This window comes from Canis lupus, chromosome 14 (assembly GCF_048164855.1).
Source record: "Canis lupus baileyi chromosome 14, mCanLup2.hap1, whole genome shotgun sequence".
Lineage (NCBI taxonomy): Eukaryota > Metazoa > Chordata > Mammalia > Carnivora > Canidae > Canis > Canis lupus.
Window position 1 is genome coordinate 44,600,716 of NC_132851.1, and position 17,892 is coordinate 44,618,607.

At 42.4% G+C, this 17,892-nt stretch overlaps 1 protein-coding gene and 1 long non-coding RNA gene across 24 annotated transcripts in view; one reads left to right on the forward strand and one right to left on the reverse strand.

Annotated features, from left to right (window-relative positions):
• Positions 1 to 17,892, reverse strand: part of GABRA2 (gamma-aminobutyric acid type A receptor subunit alpha2) — a 163,626-nt gene that overhangs the window by 144,066 nt on the left and 1,668 nt on the right. For 9 of the 20 annotated variants that reach the window (XR_012007073.1, XR_012007072.1, XR_012007071.1 and 6 more), the window contains exons 1-2: positions 17,276 to 17,499; positions 14,540 to 14,655 (exon numbers count right to left, since the gene is read on the reverse strand). Coding sequence is in view for 13 of the 20 variants with exons in the window: in XM_072774936.1 (XP_072631037.1) it covers positions 14,540 to 14,655; positions 17,276 to 17,367 (208 nt within the window). In the remaining 7 variants the exon portion in view is untranslated. Of the gene's footprint in view, positions 1 to 14,539; positions 14,656 to 17,275; positions 17,500 to 17,892 lie in introns of those variants that run through there. The other 11 variants (XR_012007077.1, XR_012007076.1, XM_072774941.1 and 8 more) reach the window with 3 other exon arrangements.
• Positions 17,270 to 17,892, forward strand: part of LOC140604037 (uncharacterized) — a 34,268-nt gene continuing 33,645 nt past the window's right edge. For 2 of the 4 annotated variants that reach the window (XR_012007080.1, XR_012007081.1), the window contains exon 1: positions 17,270 to 17,493. This is a non-coding gene — a long non-coding RNA (uncharacterized lncRNA). The remainder of the gene's footprint in view (positions 17,494 to 17,892) is intronic. The other 2 variants (XR_012007078.1, XR_012007079.1) reach the window with 1 other exon arrangement.

Here is a 17,892-nt window from a genome sequence, read left to right on the forward strand (position 1 = left end):
TCTTCTGATCGCAGAGAAGGCACTTTCCCTCTGAGTCTTTACATTTAAAATAGAATCGGTTTCTTAGGAATTTAGGATCCTCCAGGTTTATAATCTGGTCTCTGGCAGCCTCTTGAATACACAGTATGTATAATATGTTTTAAAGGAGATCACTTTTTTTTTTCATCTGTCCAAAAAAGAAAATTTTGAAGCATCTTAAATAGAACACACAAAGAGAGAGCGCTATCATTTCTCTACCCTGGGGATTACACACGTGGCGAAAGTTTATTCGCCACGATACTATATTACGGATTGAACTAGTTTCTTATGATCAATTATTTATACTAGTTTAGTTGACGTCCTTCATGTCAATATATAGAATTATAGGGACGCCTGCGGGGCTCAGCGGTTGAGCGTCTACCTTCAGGGCGTGACCCCGGGGTCCTGGGATTGAGTCCCGCGTCGGGCTCCCTGCATGGAGCCTGCTTCTCCCTCTGCCTGGGTCTCCACCTCTCTCTCTCTCTTTCTGTCTCTCATGAATAAATAAAAATAAAAATCTTTAACTATATATATAGTTTTATATATAGTAACTAGTAAGAGCTGCAAAATCCAACACATTTTAATGAAGCATAGTTCAAAGGCCACCATGGCATTGTCGGAGACTAGTGCTGATTTTTCGATGTTATAGGGATATGTTCTTATTTACAGAGCAGAATTTAAAGTGTGCTGACAACTAAAGAAAGTGTATTTAATATTATGCACCATATCCACAGGAATTAATGATCAATCTATTTACCAGCGATGTTGCAAAGGCAGATCATAAGCAATGAATTTGTCTATGATCATATTCTGATAAAAATAAGGTTTATCACCAGAACCTTTAGAAATAGAAATCAGGGATTCCCAATTGTCAGAGTAAACCCTAAACCGACAGCAGTAGTAATGATAATAATCACCACCCCAACAACGGTGTTTAGTGAGGCCTCAAGAAACCTCCGCATTGCATTTTACGCTGTATGGATGCCCCCGAAGGTCATACCACGTGGGGCCTCAGCTGAGTACTTCCTGGCCACTCGAAGCACACTTCGGCCCAGGACCAGCTGCACGGGCATCACCCGGGGGCTTGTTACAAAGGCAGCATCTTGAGCTCCACAGTCACCGTCAGAATCGAAATCTGCCTTTTGACAATCACTATCCAGGTTATTCATCTGCAGATTAAAGTTTTAAGCCCTTCAGATAAATCAACTAACCACTGGAACTAATACCTATTTTCCATTTTTACAGAGCAGGAAATTGAGGCACAAAGACATCAAGTAATTTTTCTATTAAGCATCAGTAGATGTGACAGGCATTGCTAGAAGCCGACTGAATATCAAACGCATCTTCCTTCTTTCTAATAGATCTCCAATTTTCCCAGATGCTCTCATGGCTTGAAATAGCCAGGAGATAAATGTGGAAATCAGCTGCAAGAGCTGGGAAGGTCTATTTTTCTAATGAAAGGAACTAACAGAGCTACTAGTGCCATCCCTTCCTTTTACGCCAGCCTTTGCCGTGGACACAAGAGCTGGAGCTGCAGCAGCCGTCTTGGGATCATGAGGTGACACGGCATTAGGACAGAGACCAACACCAAGGAAGAGGAAGTGGAAAAATAAAAACAGTCTGGGTTCCTCAAGCTTTTGATGCCATCACTTCGGGCTCAGTCTGCACTTGAAACCACCCACCTACAGACCTTTTCTTTGCCAGAAAAAAAGGACCCCGACTGAGGTCACTGCAGGCAGATCGTTCTGTTAGTCTCCGACAAACACGTCCCTAACTGATAAAGCCTATGATAATATCCTTTCACCTACATTTTCTTGTTTTGTTCCGATGCTTGCTCCCTCCTTTATTTCTCACTGGCGTTAGTTAAAGCTGCACTAGAAGAAGGCACTTGGGACTGATGACCACATCCTCTCCTAACATCTTTCAACACAAGTGGGTAAAGGGTCACACCACCCTCTCCAACCAGGTGGGCAAAATTATAGAAATGACAGGTGACAAGACAGGTCCCTAAAAGGAAAAGGGTTTGAAGACACGTGTGCTTCTCACCCCCACCCACTTTCCTATCCACTCACACACACATGCACCTGCTGACTTCATCTGCGGCGAGGTTCTGCTTGACCTCCCAGTGTTCCAAGGTGGCAGCAACAGCAGCAGGAAGGGCAGCTGCTCCCTGCACCTGGTGGCCGTCGGAGGTCTGAGAGTAAGATGCCTGCATTGGAAGCCGCCACCAGAAATGACAAAGTCTAGACCAGGAGTGGCTGTGGTCAAAGGGGAGCGACAGACGCACGCAACCCCCAGTGTGACCCACAGCCCTGCACCTAGATGTCTGTACCCCGGGGTCAGCAGCCGGGTCCCCCGGGACTTTTCATCAGCCCCCTATTTCACAGATGACAACGTCAATCCCAAATGGCCCCTCCTGCCTCCTGAAGTCAGGGGTCATACCATCAGCTTGGTGGCACAACCAGAATCACCTCCAAGAGCCCCTCGGATAATCTGGGAACCTTGAAAGAAGCAGGAGTCGAAAAAGAATTCCAGAAATACTCTCCTCCCTAACTTTATCTCCCTTCTCTAAGAATCCAGGCACTATTACTGGATGCTGTGTGTTTTACGAATAATGAGGCAGTTTTGAAAAGACCTCACCCCTCTTACATGCTGGCGTGCTGCCCTCTGAGCACTTCGGATCCCACGCTTCTGTCCAGGGATGTCCTGTGAGTTATCTCCAACCCTGCAATTCTGGTATCAACATTAAGACCGAAGCTTCTCAAGACCAGTAGAAAGGACACTTAGTTTTCATTTTTAGTTTTCAAGGGACTTACCGTCCTCCCAGGAATGCTCCAGTGATGACCTTCACACGGCCCCACACTCAGCCCTATTCCGTCCTACATCCCCGATCCCTGCAGCCACCCCACTCACCATCCTGAGAGTCGGAAGCTCCCTTCCTCTGCTACCTGTTGGGTGACTCTATGCTGCTCTACAAAGCACGATCATCAGCCTAACAGTTTTTGCTTCGATGATCATCCTCTCACATGCCCTAGATAACTAATTAAATCTGCCCTCCCATAGTTCCCTCTAGCCGACCTGAACACCAGGCTTGCGATCCCATTTTCTCTTAATTAAGCCTTCCTCTCTCTCGGTATGCAAACTTTAATCTTCCATGTAAACCTGGCTGGCATTTTAGCCCACTGTTTCCTCTCTTGAGAAACTGGAGAGTTTATGTAATCGTGGGAACAGAAACGAATTTGTTCCATCTACCCTAATTTTCTGACGATGGCTGATTTGCTTAACTTCTACTGCAAAGACTTCTAAAGAAGTCATATAATTGAATATATTTGGACTCTCCGACTCAAGTAACTGAGGAGGAGAGCTCAGCATCCTCTGCCTCAAAAGCTAAAATCTTCTGAGGAAGTAGAGGTAAAGTGGACCTCTCTCTCTTTTTTATTTATTTATTTTTTTCATCCTTTTCTAAGAATCCCCCATAACATTCCTCGTCCTCCCCAAACCACTCCTCCGTCTCAAGTCTGGGGATCTTCTCTGTCCTTGGAAAGCTTTTAAGACATGCCATTCTAAAAGCACCCGAACCTTCTCCCTTCTTAATACAAGTCAAATGTCTCTCTAATAATTCTTGCTAAAATACCATCGGCATCCCCACAAAACACAGTCTAAATACAGGTCTGGGAATGCTATGAAAAGACACAAGTTTTATCCTCTCTTCAATCTTCTTTAATCCTGTGACATTGCTCTTCTATTCGGACACAAAATCCAACTGTGCTACTTACTCATTATATCCTATTCCTGAAATATCCCCCCAAAGCTGTTACAATTTACTAACCATCTCCTCAAAATAGTTGCAATGGCATTACCTTTGTTTTGACGTGGATTTTTCCTGTGGGTACTACATCAGGAAAGAGTCACACCTTCTCTTTTATTGTATTTTAAGTCAAATTAACACGATGCCTTAACTGAACATATCCTCTGAGAATAGTGAAATACTTTTATGCAGAAGGAATGTCACCACACATGTTCCTGGAACAATCCTCGTGCTACAATTTGCATTCCTTCCCCTAAAAGAAAACCAACATCCCAAATGCTGATAAAGATATTTTTTAAATGGGGCTCTTACTACTGTACTTTTTAATAATGTGAAAACTTTTGTTTTTCCATGTTTTAAATATTGAAATAAGAAGGACCTTACTTCAAGATGACAAAAATCGACATCACAATTTACATCAAACGAAGATGGAGATGGGCTCATGTTTTCTATGTATTAGTTTTTGCATTTTTTGAAAAGGTATAAAAAAACAGACAAAGATATCAAAACTACTACTTCGTCAAAGTTACTTAAAATGCAAAAAAAAGGAAAGAAAGAAAAACAACGGAGAATTTGAGAGATCTACATCTCATCCTAATATCCCTAGTATGATGAACCTCCACATGAAATATTTTTAGATTTAGTCATTAATTTTATTCTTATACATTACTTTTAAATGACAAGATCTGTACCTCAAGGGACGAGGGTATTTCAAGTCAAAAACAAGTTTCCAGAACTCTGTGTGGTGTCAGGATCATTAAAAATGTAAAAGAAATAAACTTAATACTCCTTACATGACATATCATGTAATTTATTTATTTTATTTCAAAAGGATGTCTCGTTATTATCTAACTCCTCTCTAGCTCAAAAGAAGTTAAAATAAGGCACACACACAAAGAATTTTAGAGTTTTTTTTTTAAAGATTTTATTTATTTATTCATGATAGTCACACAGAGAGAGAGAGGCAGAGACATAGGCAGAGGGAGAAGCAGGCTCCATGCAGGGAGCCCGATGTGGGATTCAATCCCGGGTCTCCAGGATCGCACCCTGGGCCAAAGGCAGACGCCAAACCGCTGTGCCACCCAGGGATCCCTAGAGTTTTCTTTAAAAAGAGAACTGAGGAGGGATCCCTGGGTGGCGCAGCAGTTTAGCGCCTGCCTTTGGCCCAGGGTGCGATCCTGGAGACCCGGGATCGAATCCCACGTCGGGCTCCTGGTGCACGGAGCCTGCTTCTCCCTCTGCCTGTGTCTCTGCCTCTCTCTCTCTCTCTCTCTCTGTGTGTGACTATCATAAATAAATAAATAAAAATTTAAAAAAAAAAGAGAGAACTGAGAAGCGCCCAGAAGTTTCAACTGGAATTACCACTTACCTTACTACCTCTGAGAATGCTACTCTTAACATAAATACCCTCAACACCTCTGCCACAGACCCAAAAAGACATGCTCTCTAGATGTCATAGTCCTCTACAGATAAAATTCTCAGCCTGGCAGTAAATATACCAAAAATCACTCTTCCCATGATGAGAGAAGACAAGCAATAATGTTCAATAAAGTAAATAGGGTGGTCATATGGTATTTTTAATTAAGGAGAGAAAGAAGAAACCAACGCCCAGGATACTCCAAAGGCAGAAGGAACCAAAATAATGGTGTGATATGAATTTCTGCAAAGTCTGGGTCTTATTCATCAAAATATCTCCAGCATTTAAAGTAAGACCCAGCCAATACTCGGCCCTTAGTAAGAAACAGTTGAAAGCATGAACAATGATTAGAGACACAGAACTTGGCCAACTCCAGTTATAGGGTACAGGAGAAATGAATTCTCCTCTAAACCTCATTAGCATGTTCTTATAATGGAACATACGTTGTAATATTTCAAGTCATTTTGAGCATCGTACTGTACCTTCTTATCTATCCTCCGAGGGATGTCAACCACCAGGGGCCAATCCCACTGCCTGGACATCTTTAGCCTCTGAGGAATGTCTGGCACATCCTAAGCCTTCAGTAGACATGTGTCGAGAAACAGAATACTAGAATAATTTAATTTGACTCTTCCCATGTTAACACACTGAAACGTAATGAATTGTGGACTGGCCAAGCTGTTCACTTGGCCACCTCCACTACCGATAGAGATTCCTACAATATGATTGAGCTGCAGCAATCAAAAAATAACCCTGAAACACATGCATCGGTCATGCGTATGGTCCAATCTATCCAGGGTGTTAAAAATGGTGAAAAGAGAAATGCTGGTGGCACCTGAGCTTGGACGCTAGCAAGAAGACACAGGCAGCGAGGCCTGTGTGCGCCTCCAATGGCAAGACCCATAAAGACCTGCCTGCGCCTCCAACGGCAAGACCATAAAAACCTGCCTGTGTCTCCAACGGCAAGACCATAAAGACCATCAAGACCCATAAAGACCTGCGTGCGCCTCTAACAGCAAGACCCAAAAAGACCTGCCTGTGTCTCCAACAGCAAGACCATAAAGACCTGCCTGCGCCTCCAACGGCAAGACCCATAAAGACCTGCCTGCATCTCCAACGGTAAGACCCATAAAGACCTGCCTGTGTCTCCAACGGCAAGACCATAAAGACCTGCTTGTGTCTCCAATGGCAAAACCCACAAAGACCAGCAAGACCCAAAAAGACCTGCCTGCGCCTCCAACGGCAAGACCCATAAAGACCAGCAAGACCCAAAAAAACCTGCCTGCGCCTCCAACGGCAAGACCATAAAGACCTGCCTGTGTCTCCAACAGCAAGACCATAAACACCATCAAGACCCATAAAGACCTGCCTGCGCCTTCAACGGCAAGACCGTAAAGACCTGCCGGTGTCTCCAACGGCAAGACCATAAAGACCAGCAAGACCCAAAAAGACCTGCGTGCGCCTCCAACAGCAAGAGCAATAACGCCTCAAGATTATGACTGATGACGATGCTCTTCTAGCACCGATGGTTGAGAGAAAAGCCTGCTACGCGAGCATGGTTTAAGGTGAAAAGAGAGCCTCAGCAGGGGTTTATGGACCGCGAGTGGCATCCCCTGGGCCGCGCGTTTCTCTGCGTCCCCCGATGCTGCTGGAGGGCGGCCCCCGGGGGAGGCGGCGCTCGCTGCCCTGTGTCAGCCCGTCTTCCCCGGAGAACACATCCCGAGCTGCGCTGTTCAAACCCCACGCGGAGCAAACACTCTGCGGAGCCACGTCAGGCTGCCCCTCCTCAGGGAGCCTGTCTTGGCTCCCTTCTCGGCCGCCGGGGGCACAGGCGACCCGGCCAAGATCCCCGGGCGTCACCTCCAGATACGGCAAGGGACCCAGAGACCCGCCGACGTCCCCGTGGGCTCGGGACGTCCAGGCTCCAGGCCGCGGCCTCCCGCAACATGGTCCCAGGCACACAGGAACCCCAGGCCGCGACATCACTTGTGCCCTCACCCGAGCCCTTCGCACGCTCGCGTGGCATCTCCCCGACTCACTCCCAGCCTCTCCCTCGCGAGCCCATGGAACGCGCTGCTCCCGGTGCCCTTGGGGGAGCCCGGGGCGGGGGGCGGGGGGAGGGTGGCGGCCCAGGCCCCACAGGCCCTGAGAGCCCCTTCGGCTCCGACACGCAGGGACCCCAGATGGCCGAGGCACAGAGGGGGGACACGACGTTCTCAGGGGCCCCGGGCCTCCCTGGAAACACAGCCCCCCACCCCTTACCCCCACCCCTGGCGGGGAAGGAGCTGGAGGCCAGGCCCCGGCCCCGAGTCCACCCCGCTTCCTCGGACACCACACCTCGTCAACCCCATCTCCCTTTTTCTGATGCCCTTGCACCCCACTTCTCTCCTCCCCACTTCGAGGTCCACGTGGAGGCTTCCCACTGTTCCTCGTGGGTTCGTTGAGGCCCGAGGCCTCCACCGCGTGTCCCCTTCCCAGGTGCCGTCAAGCATCAGGCACGGGCCCGGTGGCTGCAAAGCCCAGAGCTGTCACCATTCAAGGGCCAAGTGCGACCCCAGGTTTCAGACTGATGGACGCGCTTTCGGTTTTGCGTCCCTAACATCATCACCAACGTCCTATAGTAAGGTGTCAGGCCGTGAATACATCTTTTCTCCCACAGGCGAACTTATTACCGTGAACTGATGACGCTGACTCATTACGTGTCACGGATCATAAAGAGCAAGACATAGGTCGTACTTCTTTTGTGACCAGCTTTGGTTCCAGGGATCCTGTACATATCTGAACACGTGTCTGCAAAAAGGAAACTGATTGCATAAGAAATGCACAACCTCCCCCTTCTTTAGAACTGGGTTACGGGGGACCCCCGGGTAAAGCATTGGTTATGCGTCCGACTCTTGGTTTCAGCTCGGGTCGTCATCTCAGGGCATGAGATCGGTTTCCCGCTCAACACGGAGTCTGCTTCAGTTTCTCTCTCCCTCTCCCTTTCCTCCTCCCCCTATGCTCCCACTCACTCTCTCGCTCTCTCTAAAATAAATACATAAATCTTTTAAAAAGATAAAATAAAACTGGGTTAGGCCTACTACAAAGTCATCATTTTTAAAGAAGTCAGAGCTTTTATACGTTAAGTGGAACACCAGGTGACACGCGCTATTGCATTCTGTTGCAACAGCAGCAGCAATAACACTTATATGGATGGAGTTCCTACTCTGCTTGCCATACACCGACTTTTGGATGTCAAGAAAACAAAAAATTGAATCCCCAACAAACCAGGAAGTCACACATTTTTACTCCCATATTACAAATAAAGAAACCAAAGCAAGGAGAGATTGAGTAGATGCTGAAAGTACGGCGGTTATCATACAGCAGCAACAGAATTCAAACCCGAAGGTGCTGGTATCCAGAGGCACCGATCTCAAGCATTAATTTATAAAGCAATAGGATGCTATTTTGAGGTCAGAATCCCTCGTAGGTTCTGGAGGAGCTCAGATTTCTCCCTGTTAGTTTTTCCCACTAAACAGCCTATATTTTATTTTTATAAATTTGAGAGTAGTTAAAATTCATAGAAACGTGTCGTCATCCATCTCTTTACAGCCTGAAGGCAAATATCCAAGAGTGAAGTTGGAAACTGACCCTCAGACCCTAAGCCTATGATCTGACATCGGATTTTTTTAATGGCTTTAAGCATAAAGTTTCTTCAAGGTTTCAGAGTATAAAACTAGAGCATGGAAGGAAAAAAAAATGTATCTGGATGACCTCCTCAAAACAGCTTTTCAAAATGCAGTTAAGCATGGTTCTCAATCTAGATTTTCCAGACTGAATCTATAATTTAGATACCAAGCCTTGTCATTTCTAATAGTTGTCACTGTTGAGCATTGTGGATGTTAGCTGTCACAAGTGTACGAGGCCTGTCTACACATTCATTTTTCCAATGACCCCATAAAATTGGTCCCAAAAACAAAAGCTGCTCTTTTTATTCAGTTAACAATTTGAAAGCCTCTTATGGAATGTAAAAATCCACGTGTGATACTCCTAGTTGTTAGCTCTGATGGCTAAAATGAAGAAGAAACATGAATTCAGTGATTAGTTCTAGCTAATCTAAACATATGGTCTTGGTTGATAAGATATCAAGGCAAGCCCATCGCAGGTCTCCAGGCTCACAAAGAAGTAAAGCCTACCAAGTGCACAAGACCTACCCGTATTTTCTCGGCGTGTTCTCAAAGACACTACCTCCTGAGATGTTCTTCTGGAAGAATTCTCTTCATGTTCCTGACAATCATAACACTCATCAACTGTGTGTCACATTATGCTTGCTCAAGAATTTTAATTTACTTGAACCGCATCATATCCTTGGGAGATATAAATAGAATAAGTAGATCCTCTCCCGCCATTTCACAGATGAGTAAATTAAGTCACAGATGGGATAAATGAATCACCCCAAATCACACAGTTCAAGACAGAATCACGACTAACATTGTCAGGATCTGAGGAACTGGTATAATGACAGCTCTAATTCACCAAGATGTCAGCCTAAAATATGCTGATGCTAATAGTGGAAGGCCAGCGTGTTAATTAAACGACAACGGCTCCTCTGATTCAAGGATAAGGTAAGTTCTATCGTCAATTCCTTTCATGATAGCACAGTAAAAATAAAATAAAGTAAAAATAAAATAAAATAATAAAATTCAGATTCATTCAAGAAATATTTGAGGGCTTACTATACGCCAGGTACTGTCCTAGAGGCTTAGGACAGATGATGCATCAATGAATCGAGCCACAAAACAGACACAAATCCCTGACTTCAATGAGCCTACAATTCTAGCAGAAGGGACAAAAATAAGCATTTGACAAAATAGTGATAGAGACGTAAATTATCTTAAATACGAAAAGGTAACAAGTACTAAGGAAAAAAAAGAAAAAAATGAAGCTGAGCAAGTGGGATCAGAATTATTAAGAAGGTGGATTAGGTTATAGTATTTATTTGGTTGGGAAGGGTAGGCCTCATTGAGATGAGATCAAAGGATATCCAGGGAAGAGGGAAGAGCCAGGGAAAAAGCTCTAAGGAGTATCCTGGTGTGTTCAAAGAACAGAAAGGAAGCCAATGTGACCGCAGCGGTGTTAGTAAGAAGGTGGGCTGTGTGAGGTGAGGTCAGAGAAAGAATAAGGGGACAGATCATGCAGGGCCTTGGAGACCACCATAAGGAATCTGATTTTTATTCTGAACCAAGTAGAAATAATTGCAGAATTTTGAGCAGTTCAGTGGCATGATGTAACTCAAATTTTAAAGAGACTTTATTATTAATCATAAAATATCTTGAAATTCTATCACTCAATGTATTGTACCATCTTTATCATATATGTGAACTTACCCTCCTTTTTTCAGGATAAAATACTATTATTTACCCTCCTCCTTTCAGGATAAAATACTATTATTGCCATTTTCCCCAAGAAAACACCAAGAGTCAGAGTGCCTATGTAATCTGGCTAGGGTAAAATCTAGTAAGGGGTAGAGCCGGGTGAAAAGAACCATTTTTCTGACTTGTAGTTCAAGCCTGATTGCGCTTTCCTATAGACTCATTTACATAAAGGTTATAAAGAAAAGAAAATAATAATTAAGATTATTATCCAGGTTTGTCATCAACAGACATACTCAGTTTGATATATTACATTTGAATCAAACCCATTTTGTCCTTATTAATTTCTGGGACAGGGATCCCTGGGTGGCGCAGCGGTTTGGCGCCTGCCTTTGGCCCAGGGCGTGATCCTGGAGACTCGGGATCGAATCCCACGTCGGGCTCCCGGTGCATGGAGCCTGCTCCTCCCTCTGCCTGTGTCTCTGCCTCTCTCTCTCTCTCTCTCTCTCTCTCTCTGTGTGTGACTATCATAAATAAATAAAAAATTTAAAAAAAAAAAAAAAGATTTAAAAAAAAAAAAAAAAAAAATTTCTGGGACATACCGCTGCAAGTAATCTCCTTGGACTTTCTATTTGAAATGACGTATGAACATGTAGGCTAAGAATATTGGATGCAGAAGTAATAATCATTTAACTTACAAGAGTACATTTAGAAAGTTTTTGAAAGTCTTTTAGGTATTGTTCCTTATTCTCTACCATATGCCAGTCACTGTGCTCAATTCTTTGCATATATCACTGTCTTTAATATTCAAGGAACACTTCAAGAATAGTATGAGTAATCATACTTTAGGATGACAGATGTGGACCTAGACAGGCTGAGTCTTTAAAGGTCACAGGACTGCTCAGTACCAGAGCTGGGATTTTACCAAAATCCCCACAACCTGAAGTTCGGTAGGTCTTCACTACGCCGCTCACTTCCTGCAGCATGATGCCTAACATCAACATTTCCAATTAAAATGTCAGCTAAATATGAGGAGCCCCATTTTATGGATGATCAACTGGTCATAGAAAAATTAATCAAGCAAGCAACACTTATTTGGTGGCTACAATATGCAAATCAATATTGAGTCCCTGAGAGCACAGAGAATTTATGATACAATATCTTGCCTCCACGAGCTTACAATCTTGTTAAGCGAACAAGAGACACACGCAAAAAGGTGATAAATAATCCAAGATAGCACATACTAGGTTCTGAATGAGAGACAGAGCCCACAACCACTGAAGAAATCCAACAGAGAGAAGACTGAATCTACGTGTTTCAACACAATCAAGAAAGATCTTTACTAGAGGACCAGGGTTGAGGTGGTCTTTATAGAAAAGGAAGGGTTTCAGTCATCAGAGAGGATGAGAATAGTACTTCCAGGGAGAGGAAATAATACAATCAAAGGCCAAGGAAGCAGATATGATGGATTATCAAGAGAAAACAAACAAACGTGTTTGCAGTACAAAATGAACGGGAGGAAAAATCAAAATGAAGCCTGAGAAGTATAAAATAGAAAACCTTAACTGGCAAATGAGGAATCTAAGGGAGGAGGAAAGAACTAGATATTTGTTGAATTGCTACTACGTAGCACCAGCTTTGTATACACTTTTTGTTTATATAATTCTCTCAACAATCCTATAAGGCAGAAAGGTAGGTATATCATGACCGTTTTATGTTTTTTGTGAATTTTGTTTTATTTTATTTAATCATAAATAAGAGAGACACACACACACACAGAGAGAGAGAGATGCAGAGACACAGGCAGAGGGAGAAGTAGACTCCATGCAGGGAGCCCGACGTGGGACTCGATCCCGGGACTCCAGGATCACGCCCTGAGCCAAAGGCAGACGCTCAACCACTGAGCCACCCAGGGATCCCAATGACCATTTTAAATGAAAGGAAACAGAAATTATCTGGCCAAGACACAGCTTTGTGAGTGGATGGAACAGAAGCTCACCTGGATCTATATCCCTTCTACTACCTTTTTCTATTCCTGCCCCCTGGGAGCCAATGAAGATATCCCCTATTCCTGGGTATATCTATCCCCTATTCCTGGGGAGCCAATGAAGATATATGATCAAAAAAAAAAAAAGAGAGAGAGAGAGAGACAAGCATATGGAAAGCATCGTAAGAATAAAAGAAAACTGATCTGATTGGGAAATATTAGCATATGTCCAATATCAGAGAAGGACTGGGGAAGGAAGACACTAGACAAGAAAAGCCACTTAGTTTACTGCATTAACCCAAATAACATAGTGACGAGGACCCATATTTGAGTAGTGACAATGGAAGTAAAAAAGAATGTAAGAGATATTACAAAATAAATATGAAGAGCTAAATGGCAAGACCCACGTCTTGAAATAGGTAGTTTCTACTCTCCTGCCACATACCCTCAGGTACAGATATTTCCCCTAAAAACTCAGACACAAAACCCAAGGCCTAGCTCAGATATAAAGACCTTATTTTATTAAAAAATAGAATCTATGACTTAGGAAAAATATCTGCCTCAGTGCAATCTACCTCTTAAACCACCATCATGAATTATGACAGACTCTTGCTTCTACAGTAGAAGCTTGGCAATAGTTCATTGTCATATGCTAACGTGGAGAGTGATTCCTCATATTCATGCTCATTAGACATATTCATTACTAAAGAAATATTATATTCCATTTAGTTTTTCCTTTTAGAAAACTAAGTGTATATTAAGCAATTGAATCTGCTCTGAATGATACAAGGAGACATATTTCTGAATATTATCCACCCCCCCTCCACCATCCCACCCCGGACTTCTCTTAAAATGAGAGATACGTCTCAGGGATTCCAGTAAAAACTAACAGCATTAAACGGCAGATTATTTAACAACAAGTTGGGTCTTTTCTTACTTTTTCTGACTCCTGGACAATCCAAACCACACACTGGAAAATATACATAGAATTAACCACCACCTATATTTTTCAAAGAAAGTATTTGCATAAATATCTAGTATTTGCATACACATCTTTACAAGAAATTTCACATTACAAAGTTGCCAGCCTAGTAACAACCTGGCTAACTACATAAATCTTTGATTAGTATCATGTAGTAGATCATCGTAGTATCATGAGTAACTATGCTGATTCAGAATCCTTTAGGAATTATACACCTACTTTACCTTCACCTAAACTCCTTAGTATCACCTACCTAAGGATAATTAGAGGATAGTTAAAATTTAACATAGTAAAAAAATTAACTTTTTAGCCAAGCCTAATTTCCTTTATCTTTGTGGATAAAGATAGTTTTGTTTTTCTGAGTTGAAAATTAACATTTAAATTTGAAATCAAACTGTGCCACAGTCCAATACATTTAGGCCTACAGCTAATGCATAGCTAAGACGTTTTGAAAGTTTCAAGAATGCCGAACCTGGGCTACATTTTAGAAATATCATGTGCATGTGAAAAGAAATATCATCATAGAAGCCTAGACTTTGTATTTGTTGAAATACAACCCAGATACTTTTTTTTTAACGTGTCTCAATTTTTCATATCTGTACTGCGGTGAAATAGGCACCTATAAATGTGAAGCTACTACACAAGCATAGCTGCCCAGCAATGTTTCATTTTAATATCATTTAAGTTTGAAAAACTTAGCCATCATAAATAAATTAAGAACTCTTCATGCAGAAAGTCTGGGCTCTGTGTGACTTCAGGCATTCTTAAAAAAACATGTTAAATACATTGTGTGTGCGTAAACGGAATCCCAAATAATGTTTATTTCATTATTTGGGATTATACCTCACTCTCTATTATCTACGTTTTTTTTAATACATGCATCCAACTATAAAATGTATGAACATATGAATATTACTCTTAACTTTTAAAAGCATTATATTTCATCAGAGCTTAAAAAAAGTAAAACTACTTTTACCTCCCAGTCCTGGTCTAAGCCGATTATCGTAACCATCCAGAAGTCTGTCTAGAATCCTTGTAAAGATGGTAATGTTATTTTTAGCCTCATCTTCTTGGATGTTAGCCAGCACCAACCTAAACAGATAATTTTACAAGCTGATATATTTATATATATTCACATACGTATACACATACATCTGTGTGTTGCACAAGTGCCAACATACTCTTCTTCCTTGGTTTGAATTTAAAGTCTCTCTAAACTATTAGGGGCCACCCATTTTTCTTTTTTTATCACTTCTACAAATGCCAGCATGTCTAGGGAGGAGATAAACAAGCCGTTGAAAATGGACACTAAATACCAGATTATCAGAAAGTCTGATGTTAAAATGTCAGGTTTTCTACCATTTAGCATTCAGTGTGGAGTATTCATTTTTTCGAAAAGCCATCCCCTCGACTATATACTATGATTGTAGATGATCAGACACAGACACTACTAGTAATGTTGTTCTGCATCAAGAAAGGTACAATAACCCAAACGACTCCTGGAGTAACACCTGGGCAGCCTGAATATTAACTGGAAAATAAACTGGCTCCTTGGAGGCAGAAGATTTCCCTATCTTCCTTTTAAGTGCCTTTCTTTTTTTCTTTATGTCATTTTTCTCTTTTTAAAGCACGATTATTTCCTTACTTAGGGTATACCTCCACCCAATGGCCAAGTGCAATATAGACATCGGGGAAACTCCACTGGCTGTCTTCCAGGCTCCACTGAAGCCAGGCAGTGGAGGTGGGCTCTGGAAGGAGCAGTGGCGCACACACAGCTGCAGGGAGCCTGGGAGGAGTCCCCCTCCTGACCGGCCTCTGAGGAGAGCCACGGGGGTTGCCTAAAGATTAAAATGCCTAACTACTTTGGTGTGTACGTGATAAATTTGCAAAAAGAACAACTGGTCTTAAAATATCGCCAGAAGAGGGTTAGAAACAGTGATTTTCTCCATTATTTCTCCATCAGAAAGCCAGAGACCTGATTTTGTGACATCCAGCAATTTGGTGCAGAAGCAACTGGATGCATAAAACAGAATGTCCCTTTTCACTGCCATTTTTTTTTCCCCTAGAATGATTCAGAGATTTAAATTACTGGCCCAAAAAAAGAATCATTTATATAATAGAATAAAATACTGGCATGAGCATTACTGGTCAAATATAGAACAGAAAACTAGTAGAGCAAAATAGGGTTTAGCACCGAGGATCCTCCATGGTTATTAATTGACCATGGGGTGTTCAGTCCCTTAAAATCAAAGATCATGCATAACTGCATTCTGATCAAGGTGTATTGGATACAATATCATTGATAGAGTCCATTTGCATTTAAATGACTACACAGTAACTAAAAATAGTCATGATACATTTAAAAAATGGGTAACCAACTTCAAAGGAATGTTGTCTTCAGGGCAGAGAAAATATTAAACCACTGATATAAAGGTAAACATTTAAAAATTATGTAAGCAAATCAGTTCATCAAAACCCCAGCACCAAAAGTTTCTATATTACCTTCGGCTAATCTTAAAACCAATCACTATGATAATCATAAAGTTCCACATAGAGGTTTTCACTGAAAAGTGTTCTTTAGTCACGTGTCATACTCTATTTTTCTAAATCCAATATTAAGATGTTAAATGAGGAGCCAATTTTCAATTAAAAACAAGCCCTAACGAAGAGATTCATTCTGAATTCTAGAAAGTATCTTCATAGTCTGACAATTCCTCGGACAGGAAAATGAAAAATGAAAAGGGAAATGAAAATAGTAAAGACATAATTTTATAATGAATGGTTACATGAACATCCTTGTATCTCTTGTATTTGAAGTCCTCTGATATTTTGAAAATCGTATCAAAATTTAGATAATAAAAATGCCCACTGATGCTACAAATCAGAAAAGACTACAAATAAGATGGTGTTATTGAAAGCAATAAAAATTAATTGCATGTTTGTAGAACACAGGCAAAACAAAAGTAGTTACACTTTAAAATAAGCACTATTCATGACAGTCACCATTTTAGGAATAAAAGAGCTCTAACTCAATAATACGAAAAGTTGATTAATAAATCAGGCTTTTGTTTTATTGTTTGTGATTATGAAGTTGTATACTACCTCCACCTAGAGGTTAAAGACTCACACATCCTTTGGGTTCTCTATGTGGACTCAAAGAGCCAAAACCACTAAAATAAAGAAAAAGAAAGAAAGAAAGGAGGAAGGAAGAAAAAAAAAATAAGTTAATCAAATCCTTTTAGCTTGTGCTTATATGTTTGGCTTTAAAAAAAAAAAAACCTGCTGGCTATTTTACTGAATTTTGGTGTTATTATAAACGCATATAACTTAACCACTTCAATCCATTGTAAAAAAAAAAAATGCCATTCAAAGGATATTCTTTTCTTAGGTGTTTTTCCTTTCTTTCCAAGAAAACGTTTCCGATCGCTTTGGCATTTTATCACCAAAAAGACACGAAGCGGTGAACTTTTTTATAGCCTCTGCGACTTCACAGTTCAATTTTCTGATACAACCTTTCTTCACCTAGAACGGACTCTACAAAATACTTCAGCTTCTCAAAGGCCGCCCCAGCCTGGAACCGCATTCCAAAAAAAAAAAAAAAAGAAAGAAAGAAAAAAAAAAAAGAAAAACAAAACAAAACAAAAAGAAAAAAAAAAATACACACCCTTTACCCTGAATTTAAAAAGTCCAACCCAAGGAACAGACGTCTCACCTGGCCGGGTCCCACAGCAGGACAACCAGCAGCAGCAGCCGCATGTTGTAGGTGTCGGATTTCGCCTTCATTGCCGCTCTTCGCAAAGCCATGCAAGGGGGGAAAAAATACACTTAAGATTACATCCCGTTCCCGCAGCCGGGGAGCCCCCAGAGGATGTCGGTTCAATTGAGAATCGGAGTGAAAGCTGCAGAATTATTCCCTCGGAGCAGCGTAAGGTGTGAGGATGGGGGGGGGGGGGGATGGAGGAGGGAGGGAGGGAGGAGCAGGTGCGGGGCGGGGGAGGGGGTCTGGTCTGCCCTTCTCTTCCTTTCTTTTTCTTCTTCTTTTTTCTTTTTTGTTCCTTTTTGTTCTTTTTTCTTTTTTCCCTTTTTTTTTGTCTTTTTTTTTTTTTCTGTCCTGACGGCAGGATGACCAAATGCTCCGACTTCGCACTGGCCCCAGCCCGGTCCGTGGTGGGCGGACTGTCGAGCTGGCACACGCGCGAGGGCGACACGCGGGACCGCGAGCGGACGTGGGGGCCGCAGAGGGGACCCGGCGGGAGCGCAGGGGGGAGGCGCGCGCAGGGGGGTCCCCGGGCGCCCCCCGCAACCCCCGCGGCCAGCCCCCTGGTCGGG